Below are 16171 nucleotides of genomic sequence, written 5' to 3' on the forward strand. Positions count from 1 at the left end.
TGTTTAGTATATATATGAGAGTGTGTCATTTTTATGAAGGAAGTAAGGGAAAAAGTAGGTTTCATGGGTATGAAAGTGGGAATGAATTCTACCAATTTTGACAGAATTGGATTTTCTAGAGAAGTGAAGTGCATTGTATCAAATAATTTTTTATTTTTTTATTTAGCTTCACTTCCATTTTCACTCATTCAATTTCAATTCCATCCCACCAAACAGGCACATTGAGTTATGAATTAGGATCTCTTGATTAATGGCTTACTAAAATAATTAGTTTCAGACAAAACATAATGGCATTGTGTGATCTCTATAGTTAATCCCACTTGATAAAATAAGGTTTTTATTGTTGTTTTTGCTGTACGAGTCGTGTGAAGATATCACTTCATACAGAACGAAAAGGGTTAATAGAAAGAAGAAAAGGCAAGTGATAAATGAGTGAAGTGTTGGACACCAAACATTGATTTATGAGGTTCAAAGATAAAGACATTTTTGATGTTGTGGGAAGCTGGATGGTGAAACCTGGCATCTGGAGGAGGGAGTGTAATGGGGGCCTTTCGGTGGCGAATAGGAATGACCTGTTTGGCAGGACACTTCGTGTCAATATGTGTGACTCATGATGGAACATGTTCACATGTACCCTCTTCATTCATTTCCATCACTTTTTTGGCATCCACAAAAAATTGAAAATACTGATACATGCTTCTTTTTATTTGTGAATAATATAATTTGTACGCAACCAAAAAAAAAAAAAAGGCAATGTATAATAAGCCGTAGAGAAACCGGATTGCACGGCTTGTGGATCAAAGTGGGGGGAAGGACCTTGAAATAATGTGTTTGGTGTACAATTAATGAGTGCATGGGGCAGCTGATCACAGCCACAATTTTCCTTTGGAGAAGTCTTGTTCACCCCCAACAAAAATTTTCGGTCTTTGGTTTTCATGCTCATATTTCCTGGGCTTCATTTTGTGCCGTTGCTTCACTTGTATTAAATTAACATAAAAAATAAAATGGAAACATGCTAATGAATTTTTTTTTTTAAAACATTAGGGGCTTTTGAACCCAAGAAAAAATAAAACTAAACTAGATAGTTGCAATTTATATACAATAATTTAAGGTGAATATAAAATAGTTTTGAACTCTAAAGGGAAATATTTAAAAAAAAAAAACTCACTCCCTCCGTCTAATATTAGAAAACATCTTTTCAAAGAATCATATTAAAAAATATAAAACATTTTAAATCTTTTAAAGTATAATTAATAAAGTTTTCCAAAAATATCCTAAATTATATAGAGATGTAATTAATAAATTTTTTTTAATTGAGACATTTTATTAAATAAGAGTAAGTATGAAAAGAATGTGTAATTTTAAAAATAATTAATTAACTCATTAGGAGTATAATTTGATTAAAAGTATTTTATAATATTGATTGGAAGAAGAATCTTTTAGGGTTAAATGACAATTACAGATAAGGACTAGAAAAATTTTCTTGCTTCTTTTTTGTATTTTTTATCATTATGTATAATTTTTGAGATCATTTTTTATAATTTTTTAATTAATTAATGATTAAAGTTAACTTTTGTTAATAATAGAGGCAACATTGCAGCATTTGTGAAAGTTGAAGGAAAACCAATATTTTCAGAACCAAACTGGCTATTGAACCGAAAAGGTTAGCGGTTCATGATTCGCATGGTCAAAACGAGTTGGACTAATGGTTGAACCTGTAACGTAATAATTAAATTAAAAAATTATATATGTATATAATAATTTAAATATAAAAAATAACTATGAAATTGCTACTTCACTTAAAAACAAAATTAAATATTTTAAATTTATCATAACTTAATAAACCACATAATACAATATAACATTAAATGATTAAAAAAATTGATCATTTTCAAAAAGAAAATTTGACAAAAAAAATAAAAAACAGGTATTTTTTGAAAATCTAATTTTTAAAAACTGGAATTGATTCTCGATCTGACATCCTGTTCAAAACGGTCCAATTCAGCCCAACTCCACAAACAATTTTTTTGACTTGAAGGAATCGTTAGCTTGATCGATCGACAGTTTAATAATCTAGTTTAGTCCAATTTTTAAATCACTGAGAAAAACATTGCACCAAAGATTAATTTAGGATTCCAAATACTCCTAGATGGCTAGACCCATAATTTAAAGGTGAAATTGCTTTTTAATCCTATCTTTTATAAGTGATCAAAATTAAGGATCTTAATTATAAAGTTTACTAAGTTAAAATACTTTTTGAAAGGGGCTTAGTTCAAGGGCTGACCTTGCAACAATAACGGGTGATCCCTCACCTTCAACCATCTTTTAGGGGAAAAAAATCAAAATTTTTACTTATAAAAAATTATAAAATAGATTTTGGCCACCCACTTCACACTTCATTTTCAATTTGGCCCCCTTAATCCATCCTGGCCCCTTTAAAAAATTATAAAATAGACTTAGGGCTACACATGGACAAAGTTGGGGTAAGGCATTACCCCTGCTCGATACCCTATCCGACGTGTGGTTTAGGCCAGCTCGATGCAAAAGTGTTTGGGCTGAGTTTGGCCTCATTGACCTAAAGAGTTTTACAAACATTTTTTTAAAGAATATATAAAATGTTTTATTTGAAAAATATATTAAATTATATATTCTTCACAAACCTAGTATTAGAGTCAAAATTAATATTTTTAAAAGTACATATAATCAATAATTTTCAATTACTTTTATAGAATATTAAGTTTTTAAAATTTAAAAAGATATTTAAAAATTTGTAATGATAAAAGATATCTAAAAATCATAAAAATAATATAGTTCATGATAATTTTTAACAAAAAATAATATTATAAATAAATATTCTTTACAAAAAAAATAAAATATGGCTCATGTTCGGGTTGGGGTTGGGCTGGGCAAGGCAAGGCTTGACCCCTCTCCAATGCCTAGCCCAAAGCTCAACCCAAAGTGCCTGAATGCCTTAGGTAGGTCGAGCTAGCTGGGCACTTAGGCACTATGCATAGCTTTATTGTGATTTTTCTGACATTAATATCATTTATAAAATAACTATAATAACTCTAATTCAAAATTAAAAAAAATGTGTAATGGCTACTTTGATTTAAGTAATACTTATTTTTTATGACAATAAATAAAATGAGATGGCAAATAACAAATTTCACTATACATATTTTTTAACCATTAAAATCCAAGTGTTATAAATATTAGTGACTATTTTAATTTAAGTAATGACTAAAACAATATAGCAAATGACAAATTACACTTTACAAATTTTTTAATCACTAAAATTCAAGTCTTGTGAATATCAATGATTATTTTGGCTTAAGTAATTATTGCTTTTTTTTTAGGAAGGATTAAAATGAGACAATTAATTATAACTTTTCATTTGCAAAATTTTTAATCATTAAAATTTAAGTATTGTAAATATCAGTGACTATTTTAATTTAAATAATGACTACTTTTTTTCTAACAATAATTAAAATGGGATAACAAATAATAAATTCTAATTTAGTATTTGCTTTTCTTTTTATTTTAAATAGAGAGTATTATAATCATTTCACAAAACACATTAATGTTATAAAAGTTTCAAGGGACTTAGTATAAATATAACATTTTATAGGATCTCATTATTATTTATATATTTTAAAAGAATTTTTCTATAATTTTGCCTTGGTTTAAAGGGGACTTTTTAAATTTTGCAAGTGAATTATACACTTTCATACTAAACAAAGCATAATTTTGTAGGCCCACTTTCATATGTGAGAGGTCACGTATTCAATCAAGCTAGTTTCAACTTGTCACTTGTACTTCCAAAAAAAAAAAAGCATAATGCTTAGATTAGTATACATGTAATTAACATTTTATTATCCTCACCTTTTATCATATTAATTGAATAGTAATATGCTTAGTAATGATAAACACATATTGCATGGTAGTAGGCATTTATTAATTTTTTTGAAAAATATAAATATTTGTATATATTTTTTATTTAATTATAATACATAAATTATGAATATATTAATTTAATATCAATTAATTTGATCACGGTTGAGTCAATAAATCGTGAGCCAGTGATTAATTTGATTCAATGGTTGATATAATTTTTAAAACTTTACTTACATAGTTATACAATTTTTTTAAAAGAATTTCATGATGGAATAATTCTTTTTATATTAATTTATTTTATGAATATGGTAGATTGTAGGAACACGTTGTCCTATGCACAACAAAGAAAAACTCACGATAAAGGGCGCTTCTTTTGGAGTTTTTTTTTTCCCCCACAGAAAGGCTAAAACGTGACGCAAAGAGTCAAAGAATCAACATTTCCTGCTGAGAAAGGTACGGCTTCAGCTTCATCCCCTCCTTTCCTCCCTTGTTCTCTCCTTCTCACGCACACACGCACAAGGGGAAAGAGAGATACAGTACTGAGAAAGAAGGCAAGAAAGAAGAAACTGAGATATGAATTCCGATGCAGAAGAGCATAACACTGTACCAAAACTGCCCTTGTTGCTCTCAGTCCCATCCATGCCGTCACCGGAGCACTCCGGCGCCGCCACGCCTCCACTCCATACCTTAGCTTCAGTCCCATTCCGATGGGAAGAAGAGCCTGGAAAGCCCAGGCCCTGTACTGCTCTCGTCCCCTTCGACAACAACCCCACTTGTGATCTCCCCTCAAAGTCCTTGGATTTGCCTCCAAGACTGCTCTTTGAAGCCAAACTCACCAAACTACTCTCACCCACTTCCGTCTTGGAGGGCTCTTCTGGGAGTAGCGACAGCTTTCGCTCTCCTCCTTCTTTCAGAGCGGCGGGTTCTTTCAGTGATGAGAAGGGTAGGCTTGGAGCTCTGGTTCTCAACAGAGGAGGGCTCAGAGATAAAGGAGGAGGGTGGTTTGGGTCTTGGAGGAAGAAGGGTTTGAGGGTCAGAAGAGAAGTGTCTTGGGGCAGTTATGTCTTTCCATCTTCTGCTGATAATAGGGACTGTGATGATGATGCTGGTGTTATTTGTGGAGGGACAAACAAGATGAAACGATCTGGCAGCTTTCCTAGCGCATTCCAAGCCAATTCTTGCGTCTGGGTAAGTTTTCACTCTGTCTGTGATAGTTCCTGTTTTAGAATTCTGCTTTCGTGTGATCCTGTAAAAAGTTATGGCTTTGCAGCAATTCGTATTTGAAAGACTAACTTCAATGTGCTGTACACAAAATCAATTTCATTAGGAATGAGGTTCTAAAGAGTTCTAACTTGAAGTGACATTCTTGCCAAATTCTTCTAATTCCTAGCTAAACTGAAAACAAAACGTCAGTTTTAAGAGAAACAGCAATTAAAGGCCAGTTGTTTCTGGAGGACTTGGTTGATTATACTGTAAAATCTAGATTTTCACTTCTTTAGATGGGTCCTATGTATATATATATATATATTTTGGTGGATGAAGCTGGAAACTTTTCTCAAAAGTAGTGGACTTTTTTTTTCCGCAAATAAAATTGCAAAGATGAGGACTTCCACTTGATTAATGTTGGTACTTGGTATGTGGTCTCTTGTCAATTTTGCAGACGACAATCTCACAGAACTTGAAGCAGGTGGTTCCATGGCGGATTAAGAAGCAGAGGAAAGGTGGTAGTGGGTATGAACTTAAGCTCTAGCTTTTTTTTTTTTTTTTAAATTTTATTTTAATGTCTGTGGCACCATGGTCGGGTCAAAATCAATTCTGTAATGCTGTGTCAAACTATCCACTGTCGGCTGTACAATGTTATCCTTTTATGGAAGATGATGACAGCTCAGTTATTGGAGGTGTGGCATTGAGGACCAGTTTCATCCACAGTTACAAAAACACAATGCTGTAATGTAAGGCTTAGGATTCGATTTTTGTTAGTGTGGAAGCCGTAGGTTTTCCCATGTGACCTGGTTGTACAGGTTTTCCGACCTATCCCATCTGTGTTATATGTGTTATATGGCTCGTACAGCTAAGAGGAAACTCAAACCCGAAATATCCTCTTTCGAATGACGGTGCAATGCAAATCAATAATTCTCTACTAATAGTTTGTTCCTTATTGTATATATTTTTGTCCTTTTCATAATTCCTTTTGAATATTTTGCACGAGATATCCGACCACCGCCCTTGACTCTCTGATTGTTGAAAAATACAGAGAGTAAATAAATGTTATCTCTGCACTACTGAGTGTGTGTGTGTGTATCATGTGTGTGGGTTAATGCTGAGAACCATCTCTATAACGATTATATAGTTTTGGAATATAATTTTCATTGTTGAACGCTAAGCTCTATTTTACAAGTTACAAAATCAAACCACAGCCCTCTTTCAAAATCCTCTGAGCCTGTGTAATGCAGTGGCCATTAATGCTAATTCCAATCTGACAGAATTCACGAGCTCGAAAATGAGTAGGCAAAATCGTTCCCTTTGATCCCACTGAAGAGTGAGAAGCCGAGGTGACAGGGATGTTAAATTCTACTCGCATTCACTTGAAAAGTGAAAACCACTGAAAGTTCAATATTTTTTGTGCGGAGCTGTAGCCGGACTAAACACTCACATCGCTTTGAATCAGGTTGAGGGTGTTGTTTGTAGAGACTAGAAACCTTCACAGGAAATGACTTTCGGCCAATATATATATATATATATATATATTATCTTTGGTCTCACTTATAACTCACATTTTAAAAACTTTATTTAATTTTTAAAAACTTTATTTGATTTTATTTATAAGTTATGATACAGCTTTTTAAATAATATTTAAAAGATATTTTTAAAATTATCTTTTATAAGAAAAAAAGAATATGACATTGCTTTTTAAATTTATTATATAAAAAACATATTTATAATTATATATATTTTTAATTTTTATATTTTTTTGTATTGATATAGAGGTTGATAAAAATGATATATAAAAGTAATTGGAGGAGTATATTATTATCCAATGATAACGTGCACATAAATACTGTTGATTTCTAGGGTCACAGGGAATATGAGGATGCATAGACACTAAAATGAAGGGTGTGGGATCCGCTCACGTGACATGATAGGGTGCTAAATGCAAAAAAGACGTAGAAACGTAGTACTTTCTGTCTTTTCTAATCAAACTTGGAAGATGCCTTGCTTCGGCCTCCCTCTAATTATATATGACCGTGATGTCATGAGATGAACCAATGCCATCATGGTATGCCCATCGTCAATACTATAATTATAGCAAATGACCATTTTCCCCCTAGTGGTCCAACTGATATTGTATCTCAAACTTAGCTGGTTCCTATGAGTGTTAATGCCTAAAGTAAACTTGGGTCCCTGGAGAATGTAATCCACCAATACACAAACTTAGTTCCTAGTATATCACAAATCTAGCACATCATAAGCCGATTCCTATGAGGTTTAGAGTTTGACGCCTAAAGTAAAACACTAAGCTGATAGTAAATGTAACCCGCAAATACATCAATCCAGATTACCAGCAACCGCCTTCAACTTGTTCCCGTAAGCAATAAAATAAGAAATTTATAGCATCAAAATTTATTTGTTGTAGTTTAAATTAGAAGCAGACAGAAACTACTTCTTGTCATCAATCATCAATATAAAAAAATAAAAGTAACACGAACCCTATACTTTGTAGATAAAAGTATATTTGTAATGGCAAGGAATTCGTGAAAACTTGACTCTGTTATGTAAACTCGGACAGATTTTAATTTCTAAGATTTCAGCTGTTACTTTTATGACTGTTGGTTCTTCAGAAAATATTCTTTGGCCACATGTAGGTGCTCCACATTCTCTGACATATCTGCGGCTTCTGGGGATAGATAATGGAAGCCAATAAAAACTGAACAAATAGAACCAAAAACTAGTTGCTTCTGCTTCACATCTCAAATCTCAATGTAACATTCATCACACAAGTTAGATGACAACTCAAGATATTTGACAAGGACAACTAAAATCTACAAGGGTGAATACACACATGCAACACAACAAATGCAGCCCCTCTCTCTGTTTACCCATTCCCCTCTACTAATCTACATGTAAAAGCGGGACTATATTTCAAATCATTTAAGAGCAAAACTACAAATGAGGTAACATCCAACCCACACAACATCCTAAGAGCAAGCCAGCACCAACAATAGACAGTCCTAAAGCAAATGCAACAGCATATGTTGTGATATTTTCCTTTGATGGCATTTCTCGTCTGGTTTTGGGCCACTTCTGCCTTCTCCTCCTCAGATTTCTTCCTTCACAAGTCATCCATGGAAGCGCCATAGGCAATAGAGTTGAGAGAGGCTGATCCTTATTCTTGATCTGAGTTAGCAGAGTTTCTAGCTGCAGCAACCTAAACCATTGCTTATATGCAAAAAGTTGTGACGCTTGCTTAAAAATGAGCCTGACAACTTGCTCTTTCTCAGCATATGCTTGTCTCGCTGCAGCTTCTGCTTCTCTCGCTCGTGTTTGAGAATGGCACAGTGCTTCCATTAGTTGAGCTTTGCTCGGATCTCCCCCAAAAGCTTGCTGCTCCTGTGTGGTATCCTTGTGCATGGTAGTGTGACTGTTACGAAGTTGCAAGTCCAAATATGGTAATATTAACATCCATGAAAACCTGGAACATGCTTAAGTTGTACCCTATTAACACAAAACCTGTACTAGAAAGTAAACATCTATTTTGTTAATGCGTTTGTTTTTACAGATTTGGGAAGTGAAATTTCAGTATTTACAACTAGATGATTGATATTATTTTCCATTTACCTGGAAGAATTTTCAGAAGCACAATGTGAGACCTTTTCATTAGCTGATGTCTGTTGCTTTTCATGCATCAATTGTGAACCCAAACTCCCTTGAGCATGTGTAGTCAGGTTGGACAAGCCACAGGACTTCGTCTCCCAATTAGCACATGATGTCCTTATTTTTTCATCACCAATACTAGAACATGGATGTCTTCTTACATACTTCCTCTGAGGTGGAGGAAGATCACAATTCTCAATATGGTTGAGTGATCTCATTAAAACAAAGGAAGCTAACTCATCTCTATCAGTAGTTTGCCACCATGGCTCAGACTTATCAACGTCAGTCCAAGAACAATCCAAGCCCAAGTTGAACTCATCCATTTGCTTGGAAACTGAACAACCAACACTATCAATCTCCGTTGTCTCATGTTTTCCTGTCATATCCATCAGTTGCGCAAATGCCTGAGATTTTTCACTAGGTCGCCCAAGCATTTTGTCTTCACTAGCTTGCTTCATCATATCAACCTGTAAATCATAGTCCAAATGATAAAATGAATCATACTCCTCATCGCCAAAGCAAGTAACATCTTCATATACTTCATCTTCATCACTAGCTTTCAGCATCTCTGGTTCATCATCTAATGCACGTGATTGTTGATGCAATGTGCTCTTTTGATGCCCATAGTCAGTTTGCATTTGCAACCACCACCTTGAGTCAGGGGATAGATTGGCGAATGAAGATTTTCGGTTAAAATGCATGACATTAACCGCAGCGTTAACTGATTCATATGCTGCATTGGTTGGTTCTGCATCATCCAACTTTGGTGTTGCACATGAAGGTTGGCAACATGCTAGTTTGGGAGCTCTTTTCGCATCTTCTTGGACAAAACAACGATTAGCAGTTCTCTGCCACACAGCCCTCACCTCTGCTGCTGCCATCACTTACCTAAGATTCCTTCATAATCACTGCCTCAAATGGAAAACAATGTTCAGAGTTATTCTGTGAAGCAACGTATAAGCCATGAAATGATGAAATCACTTGGAACAGGTGAAATTAGTTCACAATTACATAGTCATATACCGACACACAAATAACATATAATGTAACAAGTATCAAGATGTATGGCCAATAAGCCTAAGTAGTAGAAAGCTTCTAAATACCAGCTAGAAGGAGTGTTTAAAGACCAAATATAGCGTAAGACCACAATATTGGGGTTTGGGGGTGTGGGGGGTCATATTATTTGCATAATACCCAAAATAAAACAGAACGAGTAATAGTGACGGCATTTCAGCACATGCACATAGCTCTGTACTATTGTTGTCATCAAATTTAAAACAGATCAATAATATAAGGATGATTGTGTTCCAGCAGCAACAAGAACAATGCTTCTTTTTTTGAAAGAAAGATAAGGCGAATGCTTCCACAACAACTACTAGAAACAATCATCCAAATCTGCTCCGGTAAATAATAATAACAAACCTTTCCTCGAGTTTATTATCAAATATTTGGTGGACAACAATTAAAAAAGCAGAGAATGGAAGGGAAGATCATCTGAAACTGCAATGTAAAATTCCACTTCGGAACAAAGCCTCAATTTTTATGATAGTTATAAGGGAGTCAGATTTTAGATTCTCACACCCTCCCTTAATCTTATCATGCAAACTTGAAATGGGACGGAGAACAAATAACCGAGAAATTGAATATATGTAGTCGAAATGAGAGTAAAACAACCGTCAAATCTATAAACACCCATATTAAAAAGAAGAAGAGGAGGAGGAGGAAGAGGAAGAACACAAGCAGTAAAGAGAGTATATTCATATGATATATGCAATCAATTAAAGAAGCCCCGAAACAAGCACTCTAAAAAGCATGGGAAGTATGAAACAAGCCTATCCTCGAAGGAAAAGAAAGACAGAAAACGGACTAAAACAGAGGAGCACGGAGAAGGATCGAGAGGATGCACCAAGAGAGCAATTTGCAGATATAGTGGAAGGAAAGTAAAGGAAGAGCGAACTAGGGAAGACTAATAGATGCAGAGGGAAGAGGATCGAACAGGGATCCAAATGAATCATCACAGGGAAAGGAAGAAGATGAAGCTGACGAACATGACGCTCATCAGAAGAGGCCAAGATTTGCGTGCTTTTTTCTGAGTGTATTCGTTATCATTCTTTGGTGTCGGTTTTGAGAGGCTTTTTTCTGCTTTTGCGTCGTTGAAGGGACAAGCCAGCTCTAGTTGATGAACGACACGACGCCGTTTATATCTCATCCTGATCATCTCTCCGTCAAGAAAGTCGCGCAAGTTCTGAATGACTCACAAGTTTGATGAGATCACTAGCACGTGACACGTGGCAATTGCATGAAAATCCGATGGCTGTCTACTGGTCCTCTACAGACAAGAACTTTATCATTTCAAAAGCAAAAAAAAAAAAAAAAAAAAATCCAATATCCAAGGGACACGCCATCGCCTAGGATAGGAAATACGAGAGCGGATGGGCCCCTGATTTTTTAATTCTAGCCAGATTTTTTTATTATTATTAATAAAATTAATATATATATATATATATATACTTTTTCTTTTTTTAAACCAGCAACTCATTCTTAATAGTTAACTTATGGAATTTATGCATGAATGGGATAGGTCGACAAACGATAAAAGCGGAATGACATCTTTTATAAACATACAGTCATATGCTAGGAAGAGGATTATACAGTGTATGTAAAAAATTTATTAATGGAAGCATAATATATTATATAATATGAAACGAAAAAGCAATAGAAGACGTTAAAGTTGGTGAATACGTTAACAAAAAGTTTGATAATCAGGGTGTGCCCATGGTTTTTATGTTGGTGAGTCACAAATCATAATGACTTGAAGAGGTGATTTTCATGGTTTTGGTTGGTGAGCAAGATGATTTTGCAATTAAAGCATTTTATTTCATAATTATTAATTAAAACTTTTGATTTTGGTCGAAGCAAGTAAAGTTACGGAGGGTTCTCCAACTGAGGTCTACTAATGGTTGCTCCAGGATTTCCCATTAATCAGTGGGTGCAATAAATCCACAGGCCATTCTTTTAGATTTTCCTTCAAATCAATTAAAACTAATTAATAATATTTTCATTTTAGATTTTCCATTAACCTGGACTAAGTTTTTTTTTTTGCCCCCTTGACAATGGATTGTTCTATCGCTTTTAATTTATATGTCAAGAGTATAAAAAGGATCAGTGCATGAATTTATCATAATAAATACTCCCTCGTCCCTCCAGCCTAGTATTTGTGAGAAAATATTTTTCTTATTTTACCTTTTATATTTATTAATTTAGATTCTTGCATGTGTGAATTTATGACATTTTTTTCACTCATTATAAATTAGAACTAAGAGTAAAAAAAATATATGCATATATTTTCATGGCAATAATGATTTTATTGATATACATATTATTATTAATAGATGTTTATATTTTGAACTGGATGAAGTATATTTTGAGTAAAAGCCACATAAAATTGTATAAGAAAATATAAGAAATCAAATCATGTCAGAACCTATAAAATTTTAAAAAAATGACAATAAAATTTGTTTAAAATATATAAATAACAATTTAGTTGCTCAAAATGTCATAATTTTTCTGAAGTTTTTAAGGACTTTTTTATCATTAATAAATTTATATAAATTATCAAATTATTCTTATTGAAAATAAATGATTCACAACTTTTCTTCATATACTTACAATAATGCAACAATAAATAAAGAATTTAATATGCGAAGTTGTAATTTGCTATTGCATTGTTGCGAATTTAAAAAGAAAAGTTGTGAATATAAGAAAAAAAGTTATGAATAATTTATTTTTAACAAGGGTAATTTAGTAATTTATATAAATTCATTAATGATAAAAAAATCTCTAAGGACTTCAGGGAAATTATGATATTTCGAGAGACTAAATTATTATTTATATATTTTAAAGAGATTTTATTATTATTTTTCTTAAAAATTTTACACCTTTTGTAGGATAGTTAAATATCACGAGATTGAAGTTGTCAATAGATGTCTAGTGAACTAGTAGATTGATGTATATGTTTTTCTAAACATCTACTCAAACATGACAGTCTAGTCTTTCATGGCAATATCTATTTTTCTTTGATAGTTTCCACATGAGGGGATGGCAATTGGAGAAATTATGCTGGACAAGTGACAAAGCTTGAATGGAGTGAGATTTCATATTCATTTTGAGAAGATTAACATTCAAATAATTTACTTCTTTTGATCCAAAATATAAGCAACTTTTAAAAATAATTCACATATCAATAAAACTTTATTCTCATAAAAATATACATTATTTTTCTTTTTTATCCTTAGTTTCAATTTATGATGAGTGAGGGAAAAGTCATAAATTTACAAATACAAGAATTTGGATTACTAAATATAATGGATAAAATAGCATTTTTTTAACAAATACAAAGCTATTTATATTTTAAACTAATAATAACTAAAAGAAAATACTTATATTTTAAATAGGATGTAGTATTATATATGAATAAGAAGGACATTAACACTCACATCAGGATAGGTAAGGACCTTGAGTGAGGAAAGTGAGGAATTTTGGGACCACAGTGAGAGAACAAGTAATCATTTCTTCCACAAAGTTCACTTGTCCAACGTTTTTCTTAGTATTTTTCCCATCATTTTTTAGAGATTTTTTTAACATCTCATCATCATCATCATCATCATCATCATCATCATCATCATCATCATCATCATCATCTTCAGGCATGATTTGTTGAAATTAGGATCTCAATATATATAACTTAAATAAGATAAAAAGTTAACATGCATACCAAAAAAATTCATGGCTTATGATTCCTTGATTACATCAAATAATTAGGATCTCAATATATATAATTAAATAAGATAAGAAGTTAGCATGCATGCTTAGAGAATCATGGCTTATGACTTTTTGATTACCTCTTGTGTAAGAAAACACACAACTTACTAGGCCCTTATAGTTTTTTTAGAGAGTGTAGAGATAGTGAAAAGATTGGAAAAGAGTTGTGTATGTTGGTTATTAACGAATTGCATTATATAGATCATATCAGTAACCACATTAATAATTAATTAATTAATTAATCTTTCATTATCTTTGACTCGATCGGTTAAGAGATATAGAATAACTGACTGCTATAAGGTTATAGATTGGGTATTTGTTTATTAGGCTCACTTATGTGATACACCTATCATTGTCTACATAAGATTATAAAAACTAATTTATTTTGGGCTCGATATCTAATTAATACAAATCCACAATATATAAATATTTTATAAATATTCCAACAATCTCCCATTTAGATTGCATTAATAAATAATATTAAGCCAATGATAAAATTTAAAAAAATGAAACTTCACAAGTCACTGGATCTTATAGGGAAGCAAGTAATATTAAACATGAATGTAATGTCTCATAATTTTAATAGAACTACATATGAAAATTTTATCATATGATCTCTAATTCCTATGAAGAAATAAGTGAAATATATCATGTACCATAAAAAAGTCATTGAATTTTATGAGGACACAATGATATAGATGTATTTAACTAAACTAAACATAAAGTAAGTTTTTCGACCACAACTCTATAAAAGACAACACAAAGCCAGTGAATCCTGTAGGGAAACAAGTGATACATGGTGCACTAATACTAATAAGTGAATCCTATAGGGAAACAAATAACATAAAGTATTGTAATATTTTTGAACCAAAACTAAAATTTAGTGGAGAAACAATACAATATTCATTGAATTTCAAGAGAAAACAAGTGATATAAGATGCATAAATTAAAATTACATTGAATCCTATAGGGAAACAAATAATATAAAGTATCTCATTGTTTCTGAAACAAAACTAAGCATAATAGCAAAATGACCTTAAATCATCAAATTCTCTTAAGAAGACACAACTCCAACTCTTACTAAATCAAGGTTATTACAAAATATCAATAAAACTCACATATATAAGCCTTTAGTCATACAAATGTATAAGCATGTATTTACCACATATGTGAATTGAATAAGTGTTTATAATCTTCTCTAATAAAATCCTTGAGAGAAATCTCAAGGTAGAAAAAAATATCATATTAATAGTCATAGAAAACAACAAAATGCATGTCCAATGATACTTTTCTCAACTATATAGTCTAATGAAAGGCTTAACAATAAGTGATATACAACCAATATTAAGGTAGCTACTAAGTGTCTATAGTATACTCCTTTTACAAGATAGTTCTTCTCTATATCATAGAATATATATGGTGCATCTTTTAATCCTTATAACCACAATTCTAAAAAAGAGGACTAAATTTTTACAACCACTATTAAGTATGGTGTACCTTTTAGTATACAATAATTTTTCAAAATGATCATTTAGTAATTTCTTGCAAGGATTTTGTAAGCATTTACGAAGGGGTACTCAAAGCTAATCTAGATCAAATATCAGTGCATATTTTAACATCCTTAGAATTATTCATAGTGAAAGCGTACAGAATTCTTTATATGCAAAATGATTCTCCTTAACATTTATTTTGAGAACATTAAAACTTAAGCAACTTTGCACTCCTTAAATAGGTACCAAACTAAAAGTGTGCACCTGATTTCTAAACATTTAATTAAAATAGGTTGCCTGAGATAAATCAAGGATTAATAGACTTATTAAAATGGATAATAATCCTTAAATAAAACATGTCTAACAAAATATTTTACATCAAGGTGGCACTACTATGAGTATTTTATCCCATTCACTTAATCACCAGCTAGTAACTGGTTATTAATATGAAGCATAAGAGGCAAAATATTGCTCTTCTCAAAACATTTAACAAATACACAAATCTAAAGTATTTCAAATAAAACTAAAAGGAGCTAATAGTCCCATCAAACTTCATATATCATTACCTGAAGACTTGCTCATTCCTAGAGATGATTTTAGATAATTGCACATTGAATGTTCTTAACTATTATACAAAACTACCTTATTAAGGTATGCCAATTTCCTTCCCTCAAGTCACGATTCATATGAGATAATTTAATGGCAAATTATAATAAAATCCATGAGTAGTATGATAATGCCCTTACCATGTACAACAAGAAAGGTTTATACCTTGTAACTCTCAATAAGAAAGGTTTATACCTTATTCACTCGATTAATCATGAATGATTACTTCTAATAAGGTATTACACGTATACAAACTCTGTGAGAACATCTTAATAAAATTAACTCCTTAGTATATTTCATAGATTGTTTTATTTTAATAAGTGGATGCCTAACAATGTCATCCTCATAAAATAAAGTTGATGAACAAACATGCTTAGATAAAGGTGGTGTTCTTAACCAGTAGGCTAATAGTCTAGGCCTATAACTTTCACTATTTACTTGAAAGTAAAATTTAAATTTGATTAACTTGATAGTGAGTAATAAACTCA

The 16171-nt window shown here is 32.1% G+C and overlaps 2 protein-coding genes across 5 annotated transcripts; one reads left to right on the forward strand and one right to left on the reverse strand.

The window, feature by feature from the left end:
- The first annotated feature begins 4286 nt into the window (after positions 1 to 4286).
- On the forward strand, positions 4287 to 6038 carry LOC129291302 (uncharacterized protein At4g00950-like). Its single transcript, XM_054928588.1, has 2 exons — positions 4287 to 5082; positions 5555 to 6038. The coding sequence occupies exons 1-2, from the start codon at positions 4468 to 4470 to the stop codon at positions 5642 to 5644; spliced, it is 705 nt and encodes a 234-aa protein (XP_054784563.1). The 5' UTR covers positions 4287 to 4467; the 3' UTR covers positions 5645 to 6038.
- A 1790-nt stretch (positions 6039 to 7828) lies between these two features.
- On the reverse strand, positions 7829 to 10937 carry LOC129291416 (uncharacterized). 4 transcript variants are annotated; one of them, XM_054928741.1, is made up of 3 exons: positions 10673 to 10937; positions 8731 to 9674; positions 7829 to 8584 (listed from the first exon to the last, which is right to left on the reverse strand). In XM_054928741.1, the coding sequence occupies exons 2-3, from the start codon at positions 9645 to 9647 to the stop codon at positions 8056 to 8058; spliced, it is 1446 nt and encodes a 481-aa protein (XP_054784716.1). In that variant the 5' UTR covers positions 9648 to 9674; positions 10673 to 10937; the 3' UTR covers positions 7829 to 8055. The 4 variants fall into 4 exon arrangements, with proteins under 4 accessions (XP_054784716.1, XP_054784715.1, XP_054784714.1 ...); XM_054928740.1 differs by having other exon boundaries at positions 8731 to 9678; XM_054928739.1 differs by having other exon boundaries at positions 8731 to 10937.
- Between the last annotated feature and the right edge of the window lie 5234 nt (positions 10938 to 16171).

This window comes from Prosopis cineraria, unplaced genomic scaffold (genome assembly GCF_029017545.1).
Source record: "Prosopis cineraria cultivar Desert tree isolate PC_DT_omini unplaced genomic scaffold, ASM2901754v1 PC13, whole genome shotgun sequence".
Classification (NCBI taxonomy): Eukaryota; Viridiplantae; Streptophyta; class Magnoliopsida; order Fabales; family Fabaceae; genus Prosopis; species Prosopis cineraria.